At 39.6% G+C, this 17,330-nt stretch overlaps 1 protein-coding gene across 1 annotated transcript in view; it reads right to left on the minus strand.

The window, feature by feature from the left end:
• Window positions 1–13,106, minus strand: part of BTRC (beta-transducin repeat containing E3 ubiquitin protein ligase) — a 195,187-nt gene extending 182,081 nt beyond the window's left edge. Inside the window, 1 exon segment of the mRNA XM_043983934.1 lies at window positions 12,934–13,106. Within this exon segment, the coding sequence (XP_043839869.1) occupies window positions 12,934–12,981 (48 nt within the window). The 5' untranslated portion in view covers window positions 12,982–13,106.
• Window positions 13,107–17,330: the final 4,224 nt, after the last annotated feature.

Raw genomic sequence — 17,330 nt, forward strand, 5'->3', positions numbered from 1 at the left:
ACAGGAAAAAAATAAAATACTTTATTAATTAAAAAAAATTGTTTTAAAAACTAAAAAACTAAAGAATTAAATTGTGGCTGCCTTTGTCTTGGTCACACAGCCAGTAAGTGTCAAGTGTCTGAGGCCGGATCCAAATTCAGGCACTCCTGAATCCAGGGCCGGCGCTCCATCCACTGTGCCACCTAGCTGCCCCACTCCCTGATGAGAACTTTAAGCTGAAGCACTATGGGCCAGGCTGGGTGAGCATGGCCAATGCTGGCAAGGATACCAATGGCTCACAGTTCTTCATTACCACTGTCAAGATGCCATGGCTGGATGGCAAACATGTGGTGTTTGGCAAAGTTCTAGAAGGAATGGATGTGGTAAAAAAGGTGGAAAACACCAAGACAGATGGGCAAGACAAGCCCCTGAAGGATGTGACAATAGCTGACTGTGGCACAATTGAAGTGGAGAAGCCTTTCACCATTGCCAAGGAGTAGGGTCTCCTGGACCCCTGCTACATATAGAGACTGTGCAGGAAGCACTCCCCTCTCTGGGGACTGAGGCCTGGTCTGGTCTGATATCTGATCTAGCCCTGGGCTCCTAGCACAGCCAGTGGTGCTGATTCCACAACCCCTCCAGATCTGGTTTTGTAAAGAAACATATGCCAATAAGGAAGAGAACTTTTTTTACTAAAAAAAAAAAGAAAGAAAGAAAGAAAAGAAAAAGAAAAACCCCTTTTCTATCTGCCAACATGCAAAAAAAGGGTATCGTGGAAATGATCATAAACTTAATGGCTAGAGAATGGTCAAAAAAAAGAATGAGAGTATTTATTGTTGTTATTATACCTAATTATCTGTAATTTGTTTAAATGCTTTCTAGTAATACATAATTTTTTTTCTGACTAAAAATTATCTTTTCCAAACGATACTGGAGTGAATCAGACTAAATTAATGGGCTAGGGTTTGAGGAAACTTAGTCTCATTTCATAATGCAATTACTACTAGGAATCAAATGAAAGTAACTGGAACGTAATTAGAGTCAGCAGCCAATAATTTATTCCAACACTGGGGAAACCACCTATAGGTAGTTTTTACCCCCACTACCCCACACCTATTCCTAGAAACTATTTTAAATTGTATTATCATAAAACAATTCATATTTTCCCACGGGATTAATACAGGATCATAAGTTTAGAACTCGAGGGGACCTTAAAGGTCAAGTCTAACTCCCTCATTTTACAGATGAGAAAACTGAGGCCCAGAGACATTGTTTTGCCCATAGTCATATACAGTTATAAGTGAAAAATGATGATGATTAGAACTCTAGCTTTCCTAATTCATAAAGAACATTACCCATGCTATTTTAGTTTAGGGCAATATTCTTGACCAATGTCTCAACATCAAATAAATCACAGCTATGACCAATACTTCTCTTCCCAAGTTCTACTTCCTTTAAGGACTTATTCAAAAGAATGGCGCTGGAACTGGAACTGGAACCTAGCAGAGCAAGAGCTGTCTAGGTCTTAATAAGCTGGAAAAGTTTCCAGTATAGGTCTGTGGGTTGACAATAATTATCTTAAGGACCAGCCTAGCTAAGTTTGGAGAGGACTATCACCATGCTGGCTATGGGACAGGAGTTTTTTCAGAAATGACAGCTTTTTCTAATACAATCAACTAAATCTCTAAGAGGTACCCAAAGAATACCCATACTGATGAAGGTATAGATCCTTAAAATATTGGAGTGTCAGTCAACAAATATGTCATGAACACAAACATACAACTATAAACCTCCATAGTCATCTAAAATAAAAATTATTTTATAAGATGAGCATGAATATACTATATACATTGATTTTAAAAGGGGCAGGGGGTGGGGAGCAGCTAGGTGTCGAAATAGATAAAGCACCAGCCCTGGATTCAGGAGGATCTGAGTTCAAATCTGGCCTCAGACACTTGACACTTACTAGCTGTGTGACCCTGGGCAAGTCACTTAACCCTCATTGCCCAGCAAAAAACAAAACATAAAAGGGGCCAGAGGGTATATTTAGAACATAAAAAACAAATCTCTTTCATATATTTGGCCTAAAACTAATGTTTATAATAGTTAGCATGTTAAACCTTAAATCAATGATAAATTTGTCTCCTTACAATTTAGGATGTCTTTGGTAGGGTTAATAAAGCTTTCTGAAGAAATGTGAACTCTGTCTTTTTCTCTAGATAAGCTTTTCTGTAACAAGACTCAAAATCACTTCAATGATCTTAAAGCTAAGATCAAAATACTGTAGTAATTAGACAATTAATTACTCTTGATGAGGGTGGTGTTGTACCCCTTTGAAAACACATTTTTTAAAAGTAATATATAACCTATTCCCCATCTTCCTACTCTCTTGCTTCTTTTATCTAAAGTCTCAAGGCTCAATATCAAACAAAATCAAGGTCACCAGGACCATATAAATGTTGTTAAGTCACTCTTTTCCATCTTTCACTGCCACATGGTCTACTTCATATTTTGCTGATAAGCTCTCAGAACACTTCAAAAGAAAGCCACAAACAAAATTATCAGGTCACTAGCATAGACTTGTTCAAAGAGCCTTCAAAATCTCTCTCACAGAACTGCTACAACAGTATCCTAAATGGATCTAATTGTAATTCTTTCTGCATCCTCCATGCCACCTCCCCCAATTCCTAGAATATTGTTATGTACATAGTAGGAACTCAATAAGGGGCTGCCCATTTCCCCAAAGAATTACAATTAGATCCCTGTTATCATGGAATTTACAATTTGGGAGGGGAGTTTATAACCAAATGGGATTATGCAGAGCAGTAAAAGCAAAAGTTCAGTACTGGCTATAAAAGAACTTCAGGAGACTACACCAATCCTTCTGTCATATTATAACTTCACAATAATTACGAGTGTACCTCATAATTTGCAAAGAACTTGGGTATTTGTCTCATTTCTTTGTGCCAAGTGTTTTGGGCTCTATTTTAGAAAATTATGACTAGTTCTAAAAGTATGTTGAAATAGGGCTTGCCATACCTCTGCGGTCACTATCCTGCTGCTATCTGCTATTCCAATGTGGACTTGAAATCTGCCTAAAATTGATATAGGATGAAATCCTTTTTCACCTCCTACAACAAAGTCTCTACTCAAAAAGGACAGCCTTGTTCACCTACCTTCCTGGACCATCAATCAGCACGCTCTGGTCATTTTTCTGCCATCCAACTGATATCTAATCCAAGGAATGCTGATAGTACTTTGAGCTTTTTAACTTTTCCTATTTGTGAAGTAGTCAAAGGAAAAACATAGTTTTCATATTCCACCGCCCATCTACCCCCCAAAGGCTTCACTGTTGATAAAGTGACTACATTCCGAGTTTCTTCTGTCAGTGATGTGCTACTGGGCCAACTGATGATCAATAGGACTTGTGTGAGGTGCTAATGGGGTATTTGAACTTGTGCTTTCTTTAAAATATAGTTTAACTATTCAAAAAATAACATAACCCTATGAATTTTATTTAATGTATTTAAAAATATAAACTTCACAAGACTGCCAAAGGGGTCCTTGACACACAAAAAAAAGATTAAGAATCCCCACGAGAGAGGTTACCTGCCAACTATGCAGCGTAATTCAAGGTCATATCTGGTGTGGGTGTGGCTGTGTGTGCTCAAGCACCCAGACATTCTGGGATGCTTCAACAACCTATTCATCCATACACTGCAATCCCTGGATGCCTGTTTCTAGAACTTCTAATGACACACACAATGCACTGAGATGAAAGTTTCACAGACAACTGAAAACCAGTATTTTCACCCTTTTTAACACTTTTAATCATAACTGAATAGAGGTTTTAATAGGATAAAACCTACCTTATACCTGGTCTTCATTCCCAAAATTACAAGCAATTACTCTATCCATATACCATCTACTCTAATCTCACCAATCATATATCATCATAGAATAGCTTTAAGATGCTGAAAAAGCATGAGTATCTGATATAAAACAGATTCAATTCAATGCCCTTCTAGCTGTATGACCCTGCCTACTCCAGTACCCTTGCTAGATCCTCTAGGTTCTCTAAGTAAGCTTATTCCCCCATAGGCTTTGTGCTGATGATATCCTTTGGTGATCTCATTTGCTCAATTATTTCTACATAAATGATTGTGCAACATACTGAGCTGCCTTTTGAACACTTCCACCTCAATGTCTCACTGGCATCTCAAAAATGTCCATAATGGAACTCATATTCCCTTAAATCCTTGCTTTACCCCTAACCTTCCCTATTCCTGTTGAAGGTATCCTCCTCCTCCTAGTCAGCCAGGTTAATAATGCTGGTACCATCCCCAACCCTGCCCTCTGTCTCATCCACCCTATTGCTAATTTCTGTCCATTCTACCTCAACATCTTGCCTTTTTTCATTCATATGCCCTTATAACCTCTTGGACTAGATCAATAGCCAACCAGTCTCCCCATATTTAATATCTTTTCTCACCTATTCATCCTCTACAGAGCTGTCAAAATAATCTTAGATTTGAAGATAGAGGACTTGGGTTAAAATTCCAGTTTAGACACTGCCTTGGACAAGTCACTGAGCCTCTCTAAGCCTGAAGGGAGTGGGGTGGACCAATGACTCTGCCAGCTCTCACTCGATGATGTTACCATCCTATGTGGCTCCCCTACTCATGCTGTGTTTACCTGTGGGCATTCTCACAAGTGTAGGCTATGCCTACAATGCACTTCTCTTGTCTCTGTCTTTCAGAGTTCATTTCTTCAAGGCTCAGTTCAGGTACCACTCCATGAACCTCTTACCCATCCTCTACCCTCCATTGTTAGTGCTTTCTTCCCTCCTCAAATTACTTTTTAGTATATACTGCGGGTCTACACATATATACACAACATAGAGAGACCTCCTCATATATGCATATACATATACACACACTAAAATGACCTTTTCACCTATTTGTGTGCATGGAGAATGTAAACTCATCAAGAGCAAGCACAGTGCCTTGCAAACAGTGGACACTTAAGATATTTATGGAATTGAACTGAAGAACCCACAATGTACAAAGCACTCTACATTACTTGGCTCTAGGGAAGATACAAAGATCAGTAAAATAAGGTCTCGGCCTTCTAGATATTGCTGTACTGTCTGATTCTGAAAGCACCTAAGGCGATGTCCGCTAAAAAAAAAAAATTCTAATGAGGTTCACACCAGCAATGGAAGACAAATTTAAAAGGCCCAAACAGTTGCTATAGTCAACTTTTCCATTTTGTTTTTTGAGTGGATAACAGTGGTATCTTTAAAAATGTGCACTGTGTCCTGGGTTCTTCAAATATTGGAAAAATTTATACAGCTATCTAAGGAAAAAAATATTTCTTCCCTGACTGGCTAAGAAGGTACGGATTGGGGAGGGAAGACAGCTACATGTCTCAGTGGTTACAGCACTGGCCCTGGATTCAGGAGGACCTGAGTTCAAATCCAGACTCAGAAACTTGACATTTACTAGCTGTGTGACCCTGGGAGAGTCATTTAACCCTCACTGCCCTGCCCCGCCCCCCCAAAAAAAGAAGGTATGGATGGCAAGAAGTCCTGAGAGCTGTTATTCTTGATGGTCATGACAGTAATTATGACCACTTCAAAAGTTAGAGTGAAGACCAAGTTGTCAAACCTTAACTCATACCTATACTTTTCAGGTCTTCATCTACAAAAGTGGAAATTTTGGTAAACAACACTGAAGGGCTAGGTATCATATACTTTGCAAATAACTGGAATTTGGAAATCCTTTTGTTTTACAAAAAAGATTTGTGAAAATGACAACTTCTCTTTGTTATAGGAAGATTGAATTCATATGAATAAAACCCTTAGTGATCTTATGGCTTTTTTAACAAGGAAAATAATCTTTTCTTCTACTTCCCACATTTCTGGACATAACTAAACATTTAAAAGTAATGCAGAAGTCTTTTTAAAAACATTTTGGAGGATATGTGTTTATGAAAGACTATATTGATTGTTTCTGCTATATGTTTTTCCATGTAGTAATTAAAAAAATCTGGATATTAAATGAAAATAACTATAAAAAGTAGTAAAAGTGTGATTCAATTTCTCAATGATATTTGTCAAGTTTATTTAAGAGAGACAGTAAGCAGTGAACATAAATCAAGCAAATAAATAAAGAAGGCAATCAGCAAGGATGACAATCTTCATGATTTTTGATGATCAATCGGCAAATATTAATTAAGCACCTACTACGTATGCCAGGTACTGTGCTACAAAAAGCTTACATCCTACAAGGGAAGAAAACAAGGTCATATACAAGTTTATACAGAATAAGTATAAATAAAATTAAAACAAAGTATTTAAATACAAGGTAGATTAAGAGAGAAGACAATTTCTGAGGGAATGAGAAAGACCATGTAGAAGAGTAGAACAGTGAATTAGCATTTGCTGGACCATGCATATTTGCTTTGCTTTGCTTCACAAGCCCCCCTCCCCAATTTGGGGAGTAGGGAATTGAAGAGATATTAGAAGGTTCACAAGATTTTGATATATTCTTTCATTCTTCATCATAAAACCACACTTACCAAATTGGATATTAAGTGTACTTCTGATGAAATCCATTTTTCCAAATCTAGCCTTGATTATAGATATAGGTTTTCAGAGTTTAAAAGAGGTGAATTCTCTAGTCACTGAAGCACATTTATCTCCACTTATTGGTTAAATTTCTTAACATTTCATTACATGTAGTATAGTGCAAGGTCATGATGCTATATGGAACTCCCTTTGGGAATTTCTAGACTATTTCTGCTTTTCAGCATAACTGAATTCATCCTTCCTTCAACAGGGACATGGGTTCCAGACTACTGGAAGTAAATAATACCCAAAATATTTGGTATGGGGGGAGGGGTGGTATTTTAGTCTAAGAAGGTGTCCACATGTTATAGGCTTACCTTCGATTTTGGCACAACTTTGATTGAAAAAGCAAGTTTCATATGTAAAAATTGCCTTTTGCCAGTCCTGAAGTTGGAAGATCAGAAAAAGTTCTAGAAACAAAAAGCTAACCACTTCCATGAAGAAAAAAAACTGATCATGGCAGTACAAAACCTAGAGTATGGTAGAGGAATCAATAACAATCCTTCCAGCTGTCAAGTCCCTTAGAAGGTCGTGACTTATTTTCTGAGGATTAATTAGGCTGTTCAAAACAACAGTTTGAGTTCTTGACACTGTAAAGGAAAGCACTGCAGAAAATGAAAAACAATCTCAGGCAACTGATCCTGTTTCACTGTGGATGTGACTAATCCCTGAAAGGATTTAATTACCCACACCAATAGCAGCTGTAGTATCTCCAATAGTCATTGAAGTGTGCTCTTTAAAAGCTACAACTTTCGGGGCAGCTAGGTGGCGCAGTGGATAGGGCACCAACCTTGGATTCAGGAGTACCTGAGTTCAAATCCGACCTCAGACACTTAACACTTACTAGCTGCGTGACCCTGGACAAGTCACTTAACCCCAATTGCCTCACTTTAAAAAAAAAAGCTACAACTTTTACATGTCTTCTTGGACTAATATTTATTCTTAAAAAACACAGAATTAAAACTATAACAAAAGAAAGAAATGAAATGCTGTGTGTATGGAATGGAATCCAGCACTTAACAGAAAAATAACTTAAATTGGGGAAATGAGCTCAATCTAGTTTCATCTACTTATGGTCAGGCTTCTGAGTCAGGTTGGTGTCAGTAAAAGCACATTCGAAGGACTACTACTGTCACAAAATGTAACCATCATTGCTTTTTCTTAAGTAATTTAAACCCAGTATGTGCAAATTACTGTTCAATAAGAATACAAAGGTGCCTATAAAATGGTCCCCTATCCTCAAAGAATTGACATCACAGCAGAAATCCACCAGTCTTAGTATTCTCTTTGATAATGGAACTAAAGATATTATACAGGAAAGTATGATTGCTTTTCAGGGCCTCAACCTACAAAGTTAACAAATATTTATAAATTCCTTAATAAGCCACCAGAGTTTAGTTAAGCCCAAATGTATCTAAATTTTTCTTGAATTTCTTTATATTTTCAGTCTTTATTGCCTCTTAGAGTGATAAGCGTCCTAATTATATACAACATATAAAGTCATGTTCTTCTTGTCCAAAAATGAAATCATTCAACTTCCAAGCAGTATTTCTAGTTCAATGTTTGGGGATTTAGGGAATTTCTTTACATTCACTCTATTCATAATCTGACCAATTTTTTAAAAGTCAATCTTACCTTTTCTTAGCCTATGTCTTTCCAGGCCTAACTTTAAAAAAACAAACAAAAAACCAGGCCTTTCCAGACCTAACATCAAACACTGCCTCTTCTTCTTTGATCATTTTCAAATCCTACCTCAGGTATACATACTAACTGTATAACCCAAGTCCCTTAAACACTAAGGTCTACTCAATTTCCTCATTTGTAAAATAAAGCCGGTGGGAGGCCACAAAGCTAGATTCTCTGAACTGCAACATCCCTTCCAGCTCTAAGTCAAAGATTGAACACTCCTCTGTCAACTGTCCTTCTCTATAGCTTTTCCAGCCCTGTTGTATATTTCTTTTTTGTTTGTTTTGTTTTTGGTGGGGCTATTGGGGTTAAGTGACTTGCCTAGGGTCACACAGCTAGTAAGAGTTAAGTGCCCGAGGCCAAATTGTAACTCAGGTCCTCCTGACTCCAGGACTGGTGATCTATCCACTGTGCCACCTACCTGCCCCCTGTTGTATATTTCTTTTTTTTTTTTTTATTAGGGCAATGAGGGTTAAGTGACTTGCCCAGGGTCACACAGCTACTAAGTATCTGAGGCAGGATTTGAACTCAGGTCCTCCCGAATCCAGGGCAAGTGCTTTATCCACTGCACCACCTAGCTGCTCCCAAAATGTTTATTGTTTGTTTGTTTGTTTGTTTTGGTGGGGCAAAGAGGGTTAAGTGACTTGCCCAGGACCACACAGCTAGTAAGTGTCAGGTGTCTGAGGCCATATTTGAACTCAGGTCCTCCTGAATCCAGGGCCAGTGCTTTATCTACTGTGCCACCTAGCTGCCCCTCTGTTGTATATTTCTTGAAGTGATCTTCCCCCCCAACAAATTGTGGGCTACAATTAATAACATAATGATTCCTAATAAAACCATTATTAGTTTGTTATAAACTAGTACTTCTAATGTGCTTTAAAACAAAGTTTCCTTAAGTAGGTTAAAAATGTGTACTATAAACTTCTTTATACTATTCATCTCAGACAAACCTTTCACAAAGGAAGCAAAGTTAAACTTCAGCCTAGATCTCAGACAAATTACAACCAATTCAAAATCAGGAGTACAGATAAAGTGTTATTGTAATTAATCTTCTCTAAAATATGTCATAGTTTAACATTTGTGTAAAATTACCAATTTTGTTTTTACCTTTGGGGGCAAAACTTTAACCATTAATATTTGGAAACTACAAAATCTGTGCAACTATGGTCTGAAATAATTGCTAATTTTGGGAAAGGAATGGGGAAGGAGAAAACAAATCTAGATATTGTAAATAAACTTTAGTTAAAAGAAGGTTCCTTTTATGTGCTGATTACCCAGTGAAGGGTATTCAAGGCTGCTAGGTAGACCAGTGGATAGAATGCTGAACCTGGAGGCAGGAAGACTCAAATTCAAATCCAACTTCAGATCCTAACTAGATCCTTGAAGTCCTAGACAAGGCACTTAACCACAGTCAACTTCTGTATCTCTATCTGTAAAATGGGAATAATAATAGCCTCTCCCTCCCAGATTGTTGTGATGATTAAGATATTTGTAAAACCCTTGGCAAAAAGTGCTATATAAATGCTAGCTATTTTTGTTATCAATGTCTATAAACATTCTTCAAACAGTCTTGTGGATTGACATAAGCACCACGCAGTAGATAACAAGGAAAAATAAGACACTTACAGAATTTAAATTATGCCTAAATTATACCCAAACCAATATTTTGATGGTGCCATCAGAGATGTTTTGTGGAATAGTGTGGTTCTTGTTTGGGGCCTTAACTTCACAAAGTTACAGATGTCCTCCAAACATTTATTAATACATTCTAAATAACACATTATTGATCTATCACCCATACATTTATCTAAACATTTCTTGAATCTATTTGTATTTTAGTTCTTTGGAGTAACACATTTCTTTGCTAAGAGAGTGTGAAACTGTCTTTTATCAACAAGTATTTATTAGGCACCTACTTTGTGCTAAGTAAGCACTGTGTATCACTCAAAATTAAAGTAACACCATAGAAACTCTACCATTTCATAGCTGGAGACACCTTGGAATCTAACACCTAGAGTCTTAGAAATTTAGTCTAATGCTTTCTACTTTACACATAAAGACACTGAGGCTCAAAGAGTGACTTCCTGCCCAAAGTTCCACAGCAGATAACAGAGAAAGAACTTGAAGTCCAGTCTTTTGACTCTTCTATGGAAAGCTCCCTCTAATTCTAGTATGCAGAACATTGGTGATTAAGTTCATATCTAGTATACTACTATTTTTCAAGATTTTGTAAACACAAAAGTCATTAAGAATGCTCAAAAGTTAACCAAAGTAAACAAAGCCCTCATAAATATGAAAATGAGGTAAAGAGAAGTTGACTTACCCAGATTCATGTAAAAGACTGCTATAGACCTCAACTGGATCACTCAGTGTCTAGCTCTCAGTCCTCTGCTAGCATTTAAAATATGTCTCTATCATCTCTCTTGGTGACACTTGGGCTTCCTTTCAGACAAAAGCTATGGCTGGCAGTCCCAAAAGAAAAGTATCAGAAGTGGAAAACTTATCCATAGGGTTCATTATCCCTAAAGAAAGTGACTTGATTTTAATATTATAAGGGATTCTAACAGGTACAAAGTAAATATGGTCAGCTCTAATTCAGATTTATAAGTTTACCTTAACACAGGTGGCACAACTCACACATGACTAACTCCTTGGTGTACAACTGAGACCAAGCAGTAGAGAATGTTCTTGCACTGCTGGCTGAAGTAAATGATCTCATAATATGCTTTTGTGATCTGTAAATTATATTATTCCATAAATCTGGTAAAAATGCCTTAAGTTGATAGAAAGATTCTATCCTCTAAGGAGAAAATAGACTAAGTCACTACCAACTTTAAAAACTAGAAGCTGGCCATATGTGTATATGAATAATTCCTGCCTTGTAAAGTAAAAATAAAATGGATCATAGGATAGGCTCATAGATTTAGAATAGAAAGAGGACTAAGAGTTCATTTAGTCTAACCCTTTCTCTGTAAAAAGGGAAAACTGAGGCCGAGATTGCCCAAGGTCAAATAGGTAGTAATTAAAAGAGCCAGGACTTCCACATCCTCTAACTGTAAATACTATGTTCTTTATGCTGTCTCCTAAATAAAAGACTTTTATACCTGCTATAGAATTTAAACTTTGGGTATTAATTCAAAGACACACTTTAAACAATTTATTTCTATGTTCTTAATACATTTTTAATCCTGATAAGTAAAAGCATTAATTCCCGTCAAATGAACTTTCATCAAATGTTACAAAGGACTTAGAGTGCATTCTTGGAAACAAAACAGTTAGATTGTTTTGGCCTAAAATTAACTAAGTTAGTGTTTATTTTAGTTTGTAGTCGTTACTGTATTCCAGGTAACAACAGCAACCATTCATTCAAAGAATGAGGTTAGGGAATGACATTATTCCAAACTCAACTCTGGGGAAATTAGAAACTTATGTAAATAGTATTGATTTCCTAAAGACCAACTGGTTAACTCAGATAAAGTCTATGAGTATTATTTTTCATTATCACTTGCCAGCAATAACTACAAAGTCTGATGTCAGCATCTGAAGTTTTGTACATGGGATAGCCAAGGGGTGAACAGATTAAAAGCCTCAAATGCTAAATTTAACTCAAAATTGACCAAACACGAGCAAAGCACAAGTATAACATGACACAAAGTTAAAGAAATATGTAACAAAGAAGAAACCCATATCCCATACTCTCTAATGGGTAAAGAGATCTAATATCACTTTTCCCATTCCACCTCCTATTCCTTTTTCTTCAGCATCTCCCACCCTCTCCATTCCCGCACTCCCATCTCACTAATTCACTCTGCAACACTTAGGGAGACTCCACGACCCAGTCTTTCCTGAGATTATTCTAACCTTCCCTGCCTTCCTCCCACAAAACAGACATTTGTCCCTAACCTTAGTAGCCTCTAAACTCTCCTCCTTCCCCCGCCCCTGACCTTGTTCTGGTCAATACCGTCTCAATACTGAGAGATCATCAACTTGTTCCGTTACAATATTAACCCCCGCCCCCAGTCCGTTCCAAAGAAGGAGAGCAGCTAGTCCCCTAGTCTCCTCTTTCCCTGGCTCAGGCCTCCCCAGCCCCAGGGCCCTAGTCTCTAGCGGCCCCCCGCCCCAGCCCGGGGAGCCCGGCTTTCTCTCCACAGCCCCGCGGCCGTTGGCGTCCGGCCCTTCCCGCTCCGCCCCGCATTCGGTCCCTAAATACCTGTTCTCCCCCGCAGCGGCCGAGAGCCGCCGGCGCGGCGGGACCGACAACGGCCCCTGCCCGCCCCCGCCTCCGCCTCCGCGACCTTCCATTTCCCCAGGAACTGGCCCGCTCTCCCCTTCCCCTCCGTCGCCCCGCGCGCCGCTGGCAGCCCCCCTCCGTCGGGACCCCGCTGTCACTGGGACTCTCCTCCACAAGATGGCGGAGCTGCTACTCCCGACCCCCCGGGCCCAGACCCCCAGCTCCCGGCCTGTCCAGACCCGTCCGGCCATCGCCGCCCCCGCCGCCGCCGCCCCCGGACCCCGGACTCGTTGCCCCCCTCGCCAGGCGAGCGGCCCAGGCCCAAGCCGCAGTCGAGAACGACGCGGTTGCTAGTCCCACCGCCGCCGCCAACGCCGCTGTTCCCCGGCCCGCGCCTTCTCCTCACCATAAACTTGAGCGCCTTCTCCTGCAGCACCGCCTCGGCCGGGTCCATAGTCACCGGGGGCCGCTGGGTCTCAGCTCCGCCAGGGCCGCCCCCTTCGTGCCAGGCCGCAGCCAGCGCAGCTCCCGGATCCCGCCTCCTCTTCCTTCCCCCCGCCCTCTCCCTACCTCTCCAGGCACCGGCAGGGGGGCAAGGGAGAACCGGCTCAGCCGCGCGCAGGCGCGGGCCCGAGGGCTCACGGGATAGGTAGTTCTCAGCTTGATCGCGGTAGAGGGCGGGGCAACGAGGGGAACTGGGACACCCGCCAATCCCTGCGCTAGGCCAACTCTGCTGTTTCCCTACGAAAACGGGTCCAAGGAGGCCCGCCTACTTCGTGTTGGAAAGGGGGCTCATGGGAAATGTAGTTTTGTAGTCTCTGGCTAGCGGAAGTACATGTGTCACCTTGGTTACTGGGAGAAGCTTGGGGAGTCTGACTTGGGACGAGATCACAAGATGGCGAACAGGTCACTTTTACCTAGTAGCAGACACAGAAACAGATTTTAATATAGTCCTGTGATCTCAGGTTCAGGGAGCTGGATACCCCTCCCAAAACTCATGTCTGTCCTGTGGAGACTAAGCTTGTGAGCAGGCAGCTGGGTGCTTTGACATCACTAGGTTTACCACCCTAAAGACTTCCTCACTCCTTGGAGAAATTCAGGCCTCTATTCCCCAAATAAGGCCAGATCTTGCCACTGAAACTAGCTTTCTAGTTCTGGGAAACCATACCTTTCCCATGACCAGCCAAAATACAGCCAAAAGCCAAACTGCTTCTTGGGAAATGTCTTTATGTGGTGGAAATTGGTGGGGCTACAGTAAGTCAGAATTCCAGGGTTTGGGTTTCTGTTTTGTTTTGTTTTGATTTTGATTTTTGGTGTTGAATGTGATTTTAAATTCTGGGAAGGCTTCATTTTGGAATTCAGTTCTACCCTAAGACAAAATAACCCTGCTTAAAAGGTTAAGCATAAGGAAACCCAAACCCAAAATTTATATAGATATATATATTTATACATATACTGATATTTAAAATTATGGAATTTTGAATGAAATTATTTCAGCCACAGCAAAATCCCAGAATTGTTTCATATAATTATTATATTGCTTTGACCAGCACCAGGTGTTCTGTGAGCCTGGACAAGCACCTGCTGTACTCAAGTTCTGGTCATGAAGCCCTGCTATGAATCAAACTTGTCTCATTGTTGCTGTTACCCCTTCATTGTCAGAGCTATAGCTCACTGCATCACCGTTGGTATAAGTATTGAGATTTGTCTACTGGGTTCCCCCCTTGGGGGGAGGGGGGAGGTAAGGGGGAAAATAGGGGCAACATATGTCTAATTTCCCTCTTTGCTTGCAAGCAATTTCCCTCACTTCGAAATTGAACTTCTGTTTGATTCCTGACTCTCCTGTCTCTAGTCTGCTCTGTTCTGGTCCAGCCATCCACAGGTTAGAGGTCAGTTCCACCCAGCTGACAAGCCTTTATAGGAATCTTAGTAGAACCTTTCCATGAAGAGTATGGGCATACCCACTAGTACCTTACTTAAAGGACACAGAACTGTACCCAGTACCTGAAGCTTCTGCCAAGATGATTGGCTACCTGGAATTCAAGAAGAATGATTCTTGTAGAAGGAGTCCCTGCTCTCTGTTGTCTATCAACTCTGCTCATTTAAATCCAATTCAAGCATAAATCATGACATCCTCTCATGATGTCTTTGGTCCTCTTTGGAAATGAAGGACAAATAACAACAACAGCAATAATAAAAAAAGAGCTGATAGACCCAACAGCTCACTCTTTCAGGCATCCTTTTTGCATTCTCCCATCCAGAAGATAGGTTAGTGCACAGAAGAGCAGGCATGGTTCTAGAGGGAAGGAAAACTATTCTCTGTACCCGGGAACTAGAAATGGCTATCTTGGGAAAGAGACAAGTTGAATATTCTTGCAGGCAGCTGGAAAGAAGAAATCCTAAAAAGTGACATTCTCAACCTAGGGTGCTAGCAACCAGTTTCCTGATAGATTTCCTGTAGAAGCACATGGCAAACTTGTGTGCTTACTCAGACCAGAAGTGCAATTCATAGACAATGATCATCAACCCCAGATCCCTGTGGGGCAAGTGAAGGTGGAAGGGAGTGGATGAGAATTCTCCAGGCTGACTATGTAATCTCAAAATCTAGCCATCTAGTCAAAGAATGTGAGCCCATAAGTTTTAGTTTAGGGATCAGTGCTTAGGGCATTTCCTAAAACACGGTACTCTTAGAGACAAAAAAAAAAGTATCGCCCATTTAATTCCCGAGTAGCAAACTACTTGAAGAGCAAAACCAATGAGTTATTTGTACTGTGCAGGGCTGGTGGAAAAGACATTGCTTGTTTAGCAGCCCCCAAAGTATATTTTCTTCCAGAGAGATGTCAAACAACAGTATGCCCTGGAATAGAGAGAGATATGGTAGATGGTACTAGATGGGGCTTCCTCTTCACTAGGGGACCAGGGCTAAGTCAAGCTGGCTGACTAGAAAGCAAATAAGAAACTGACAAGATTTTAGCCTGAGGTGGTGAATTTCATTCTGCTTCTCCTGCAAACTGAGTTGGAAGTCCTTTGTGGTTGCTATTTCCTGCTCAAAAGCTTGTTTTTTTTTATTTACAGGTTCAAAGATATATTGTGTATGGTCTAAGCCAGAGTTCCAGAGAAGTGATGCATTATTGTACTTGATAATGGAAAAGTTTTGGTAGCATTTACAGCTTACATAAAAATACAGATAAACAATAACTCAAATCTATTCTATACAGTTTACTTCTGGGCCCCTGAACTTTTGCTTTATCCATTTATTTAAAAGTAAAAAGAATTTTTGAGAAACACCTGAAGGCTGTATTGATTCTACACTACAGAGCATCTAACTTTCAAATCTTGTTTTGGAGTTTTTAAAATAATTGACACAATTTAGATTGAACAAAATATGCCATCCTTCTTCCCTTTTACTACTTCTGTCCCAAAGAAGTTGAAATATAAATACAGAAAAGTGGTGATATGTTTTAGGCTGGTGCTTTGCCATTCCTTACAGCTCAGTAATATCCATTACACTTATAGAACATAATTTGTTTATTCATTCCCCAATTGTTGGTATTTTATTTTGTTTCCAGCTATTTGTTATCATAAATAATGCTTCTATGAACATTTTAGTATGTGTCTTGTTGTCAGTAGCCTCTTTGGGACAGTCTGAGCAGTGAAATCTCAGGGCCAGAGTTTGAACAATTTTAACCTTCTATGTCTAATTCCAAATTGTTTCCAGAATAGTAAAACCAGCTTACAACTGCACCAGTAGTAAATTAGCATGTCTGTTTTCTTACATATCCTTTTACAATGAATTTTTAGATCTTTAACAACTTTTCTAGTTTAGAGATGAGGTGATGTTTCATAGTTCTTTTAATTTGTATTTATCCAATTAATTATTTGGTGATTTTAAGCATTTTAGGTGATTATTGCTAGCCTATTTTTATGAAAATTATTCATTTGAAGGGGCACAGTAGATAAAGCACCAGCCCTGGAGTTAGGAGGACCTGAGTTCAAATGTGGCCTCAGACACTTGACACTTACTAGCTGTGTGACCCTGGGCAAGTCACTTAACCCTCATTGCCCTGCATAAATAAATAAATAAATACATCATTTGACTCTTTTCACATATTTGTGTCAATTCCCTATAGATTTTGGATGTACTTTTTATCAGTGATATTAAGTACAAAAACTTGTTCAAATCTATATCTTTTTTTCTCTGAGATTGGCTACATCAATTTTCTTTTATGTAAAAGCCGACTGGGTCCACTATAAATTTATTCCAGTTAATCTCAAATGGGCCCTCACTGCAGCAAGGCAATCCCACGATTCTTCCCAAACTATGCCCTTCTTATACCTTCTCAGCAGAGTTCTTCGTCTCATACTTCACTGAAAAAATTGAGGCCATTCGACAAGACCTTCCCTATCTTCCATATCTCTGATATCATCTCTGATATCATCTCACACTATCTCTTTTACCCAATCCTTGATGATTAGCTGGCACTTCTTGCCAAACCCAAACCTTCTCTATACATATCCTTGATCCCATCCTCTCCTATTCTCTTCAACAAAATGTCCCACCATCATCCACACTCCCTAATTTTCAATATCTCCCTATCTACTGATTCCTTCTCTACTGCCTACAAACACAACCAAGTCTTACCCATCCTTAAAAAACCTCACTAGATTATATAATCCTATACATCTATATAGCTCCTCTTCTTCTTAGACAAACTCCTCAATAAAATTGACTATATTCAGTAACTCCACTTACTCTCCTCTCTTCTAACCCTTTTGCAAACTAGCTTTTCTACTTCATTATTC

Source organism: Dromiciops gliroides, chromosome 2 (genome assembly GCF_019393635.1).
Source record: "Dromiciops gliroides isolate mDroGli1 chromosome 2, mDroGli1.pri, whole genome shotgun sequence".
Classification (NCBI taxonomy): domain Eukaryota; kingdom Metazoa; phylum Chordata; class Mammalia; order Microbiotheria; family Microbiotheriidae; genus Dromiciops; species Dromiciops gliroides.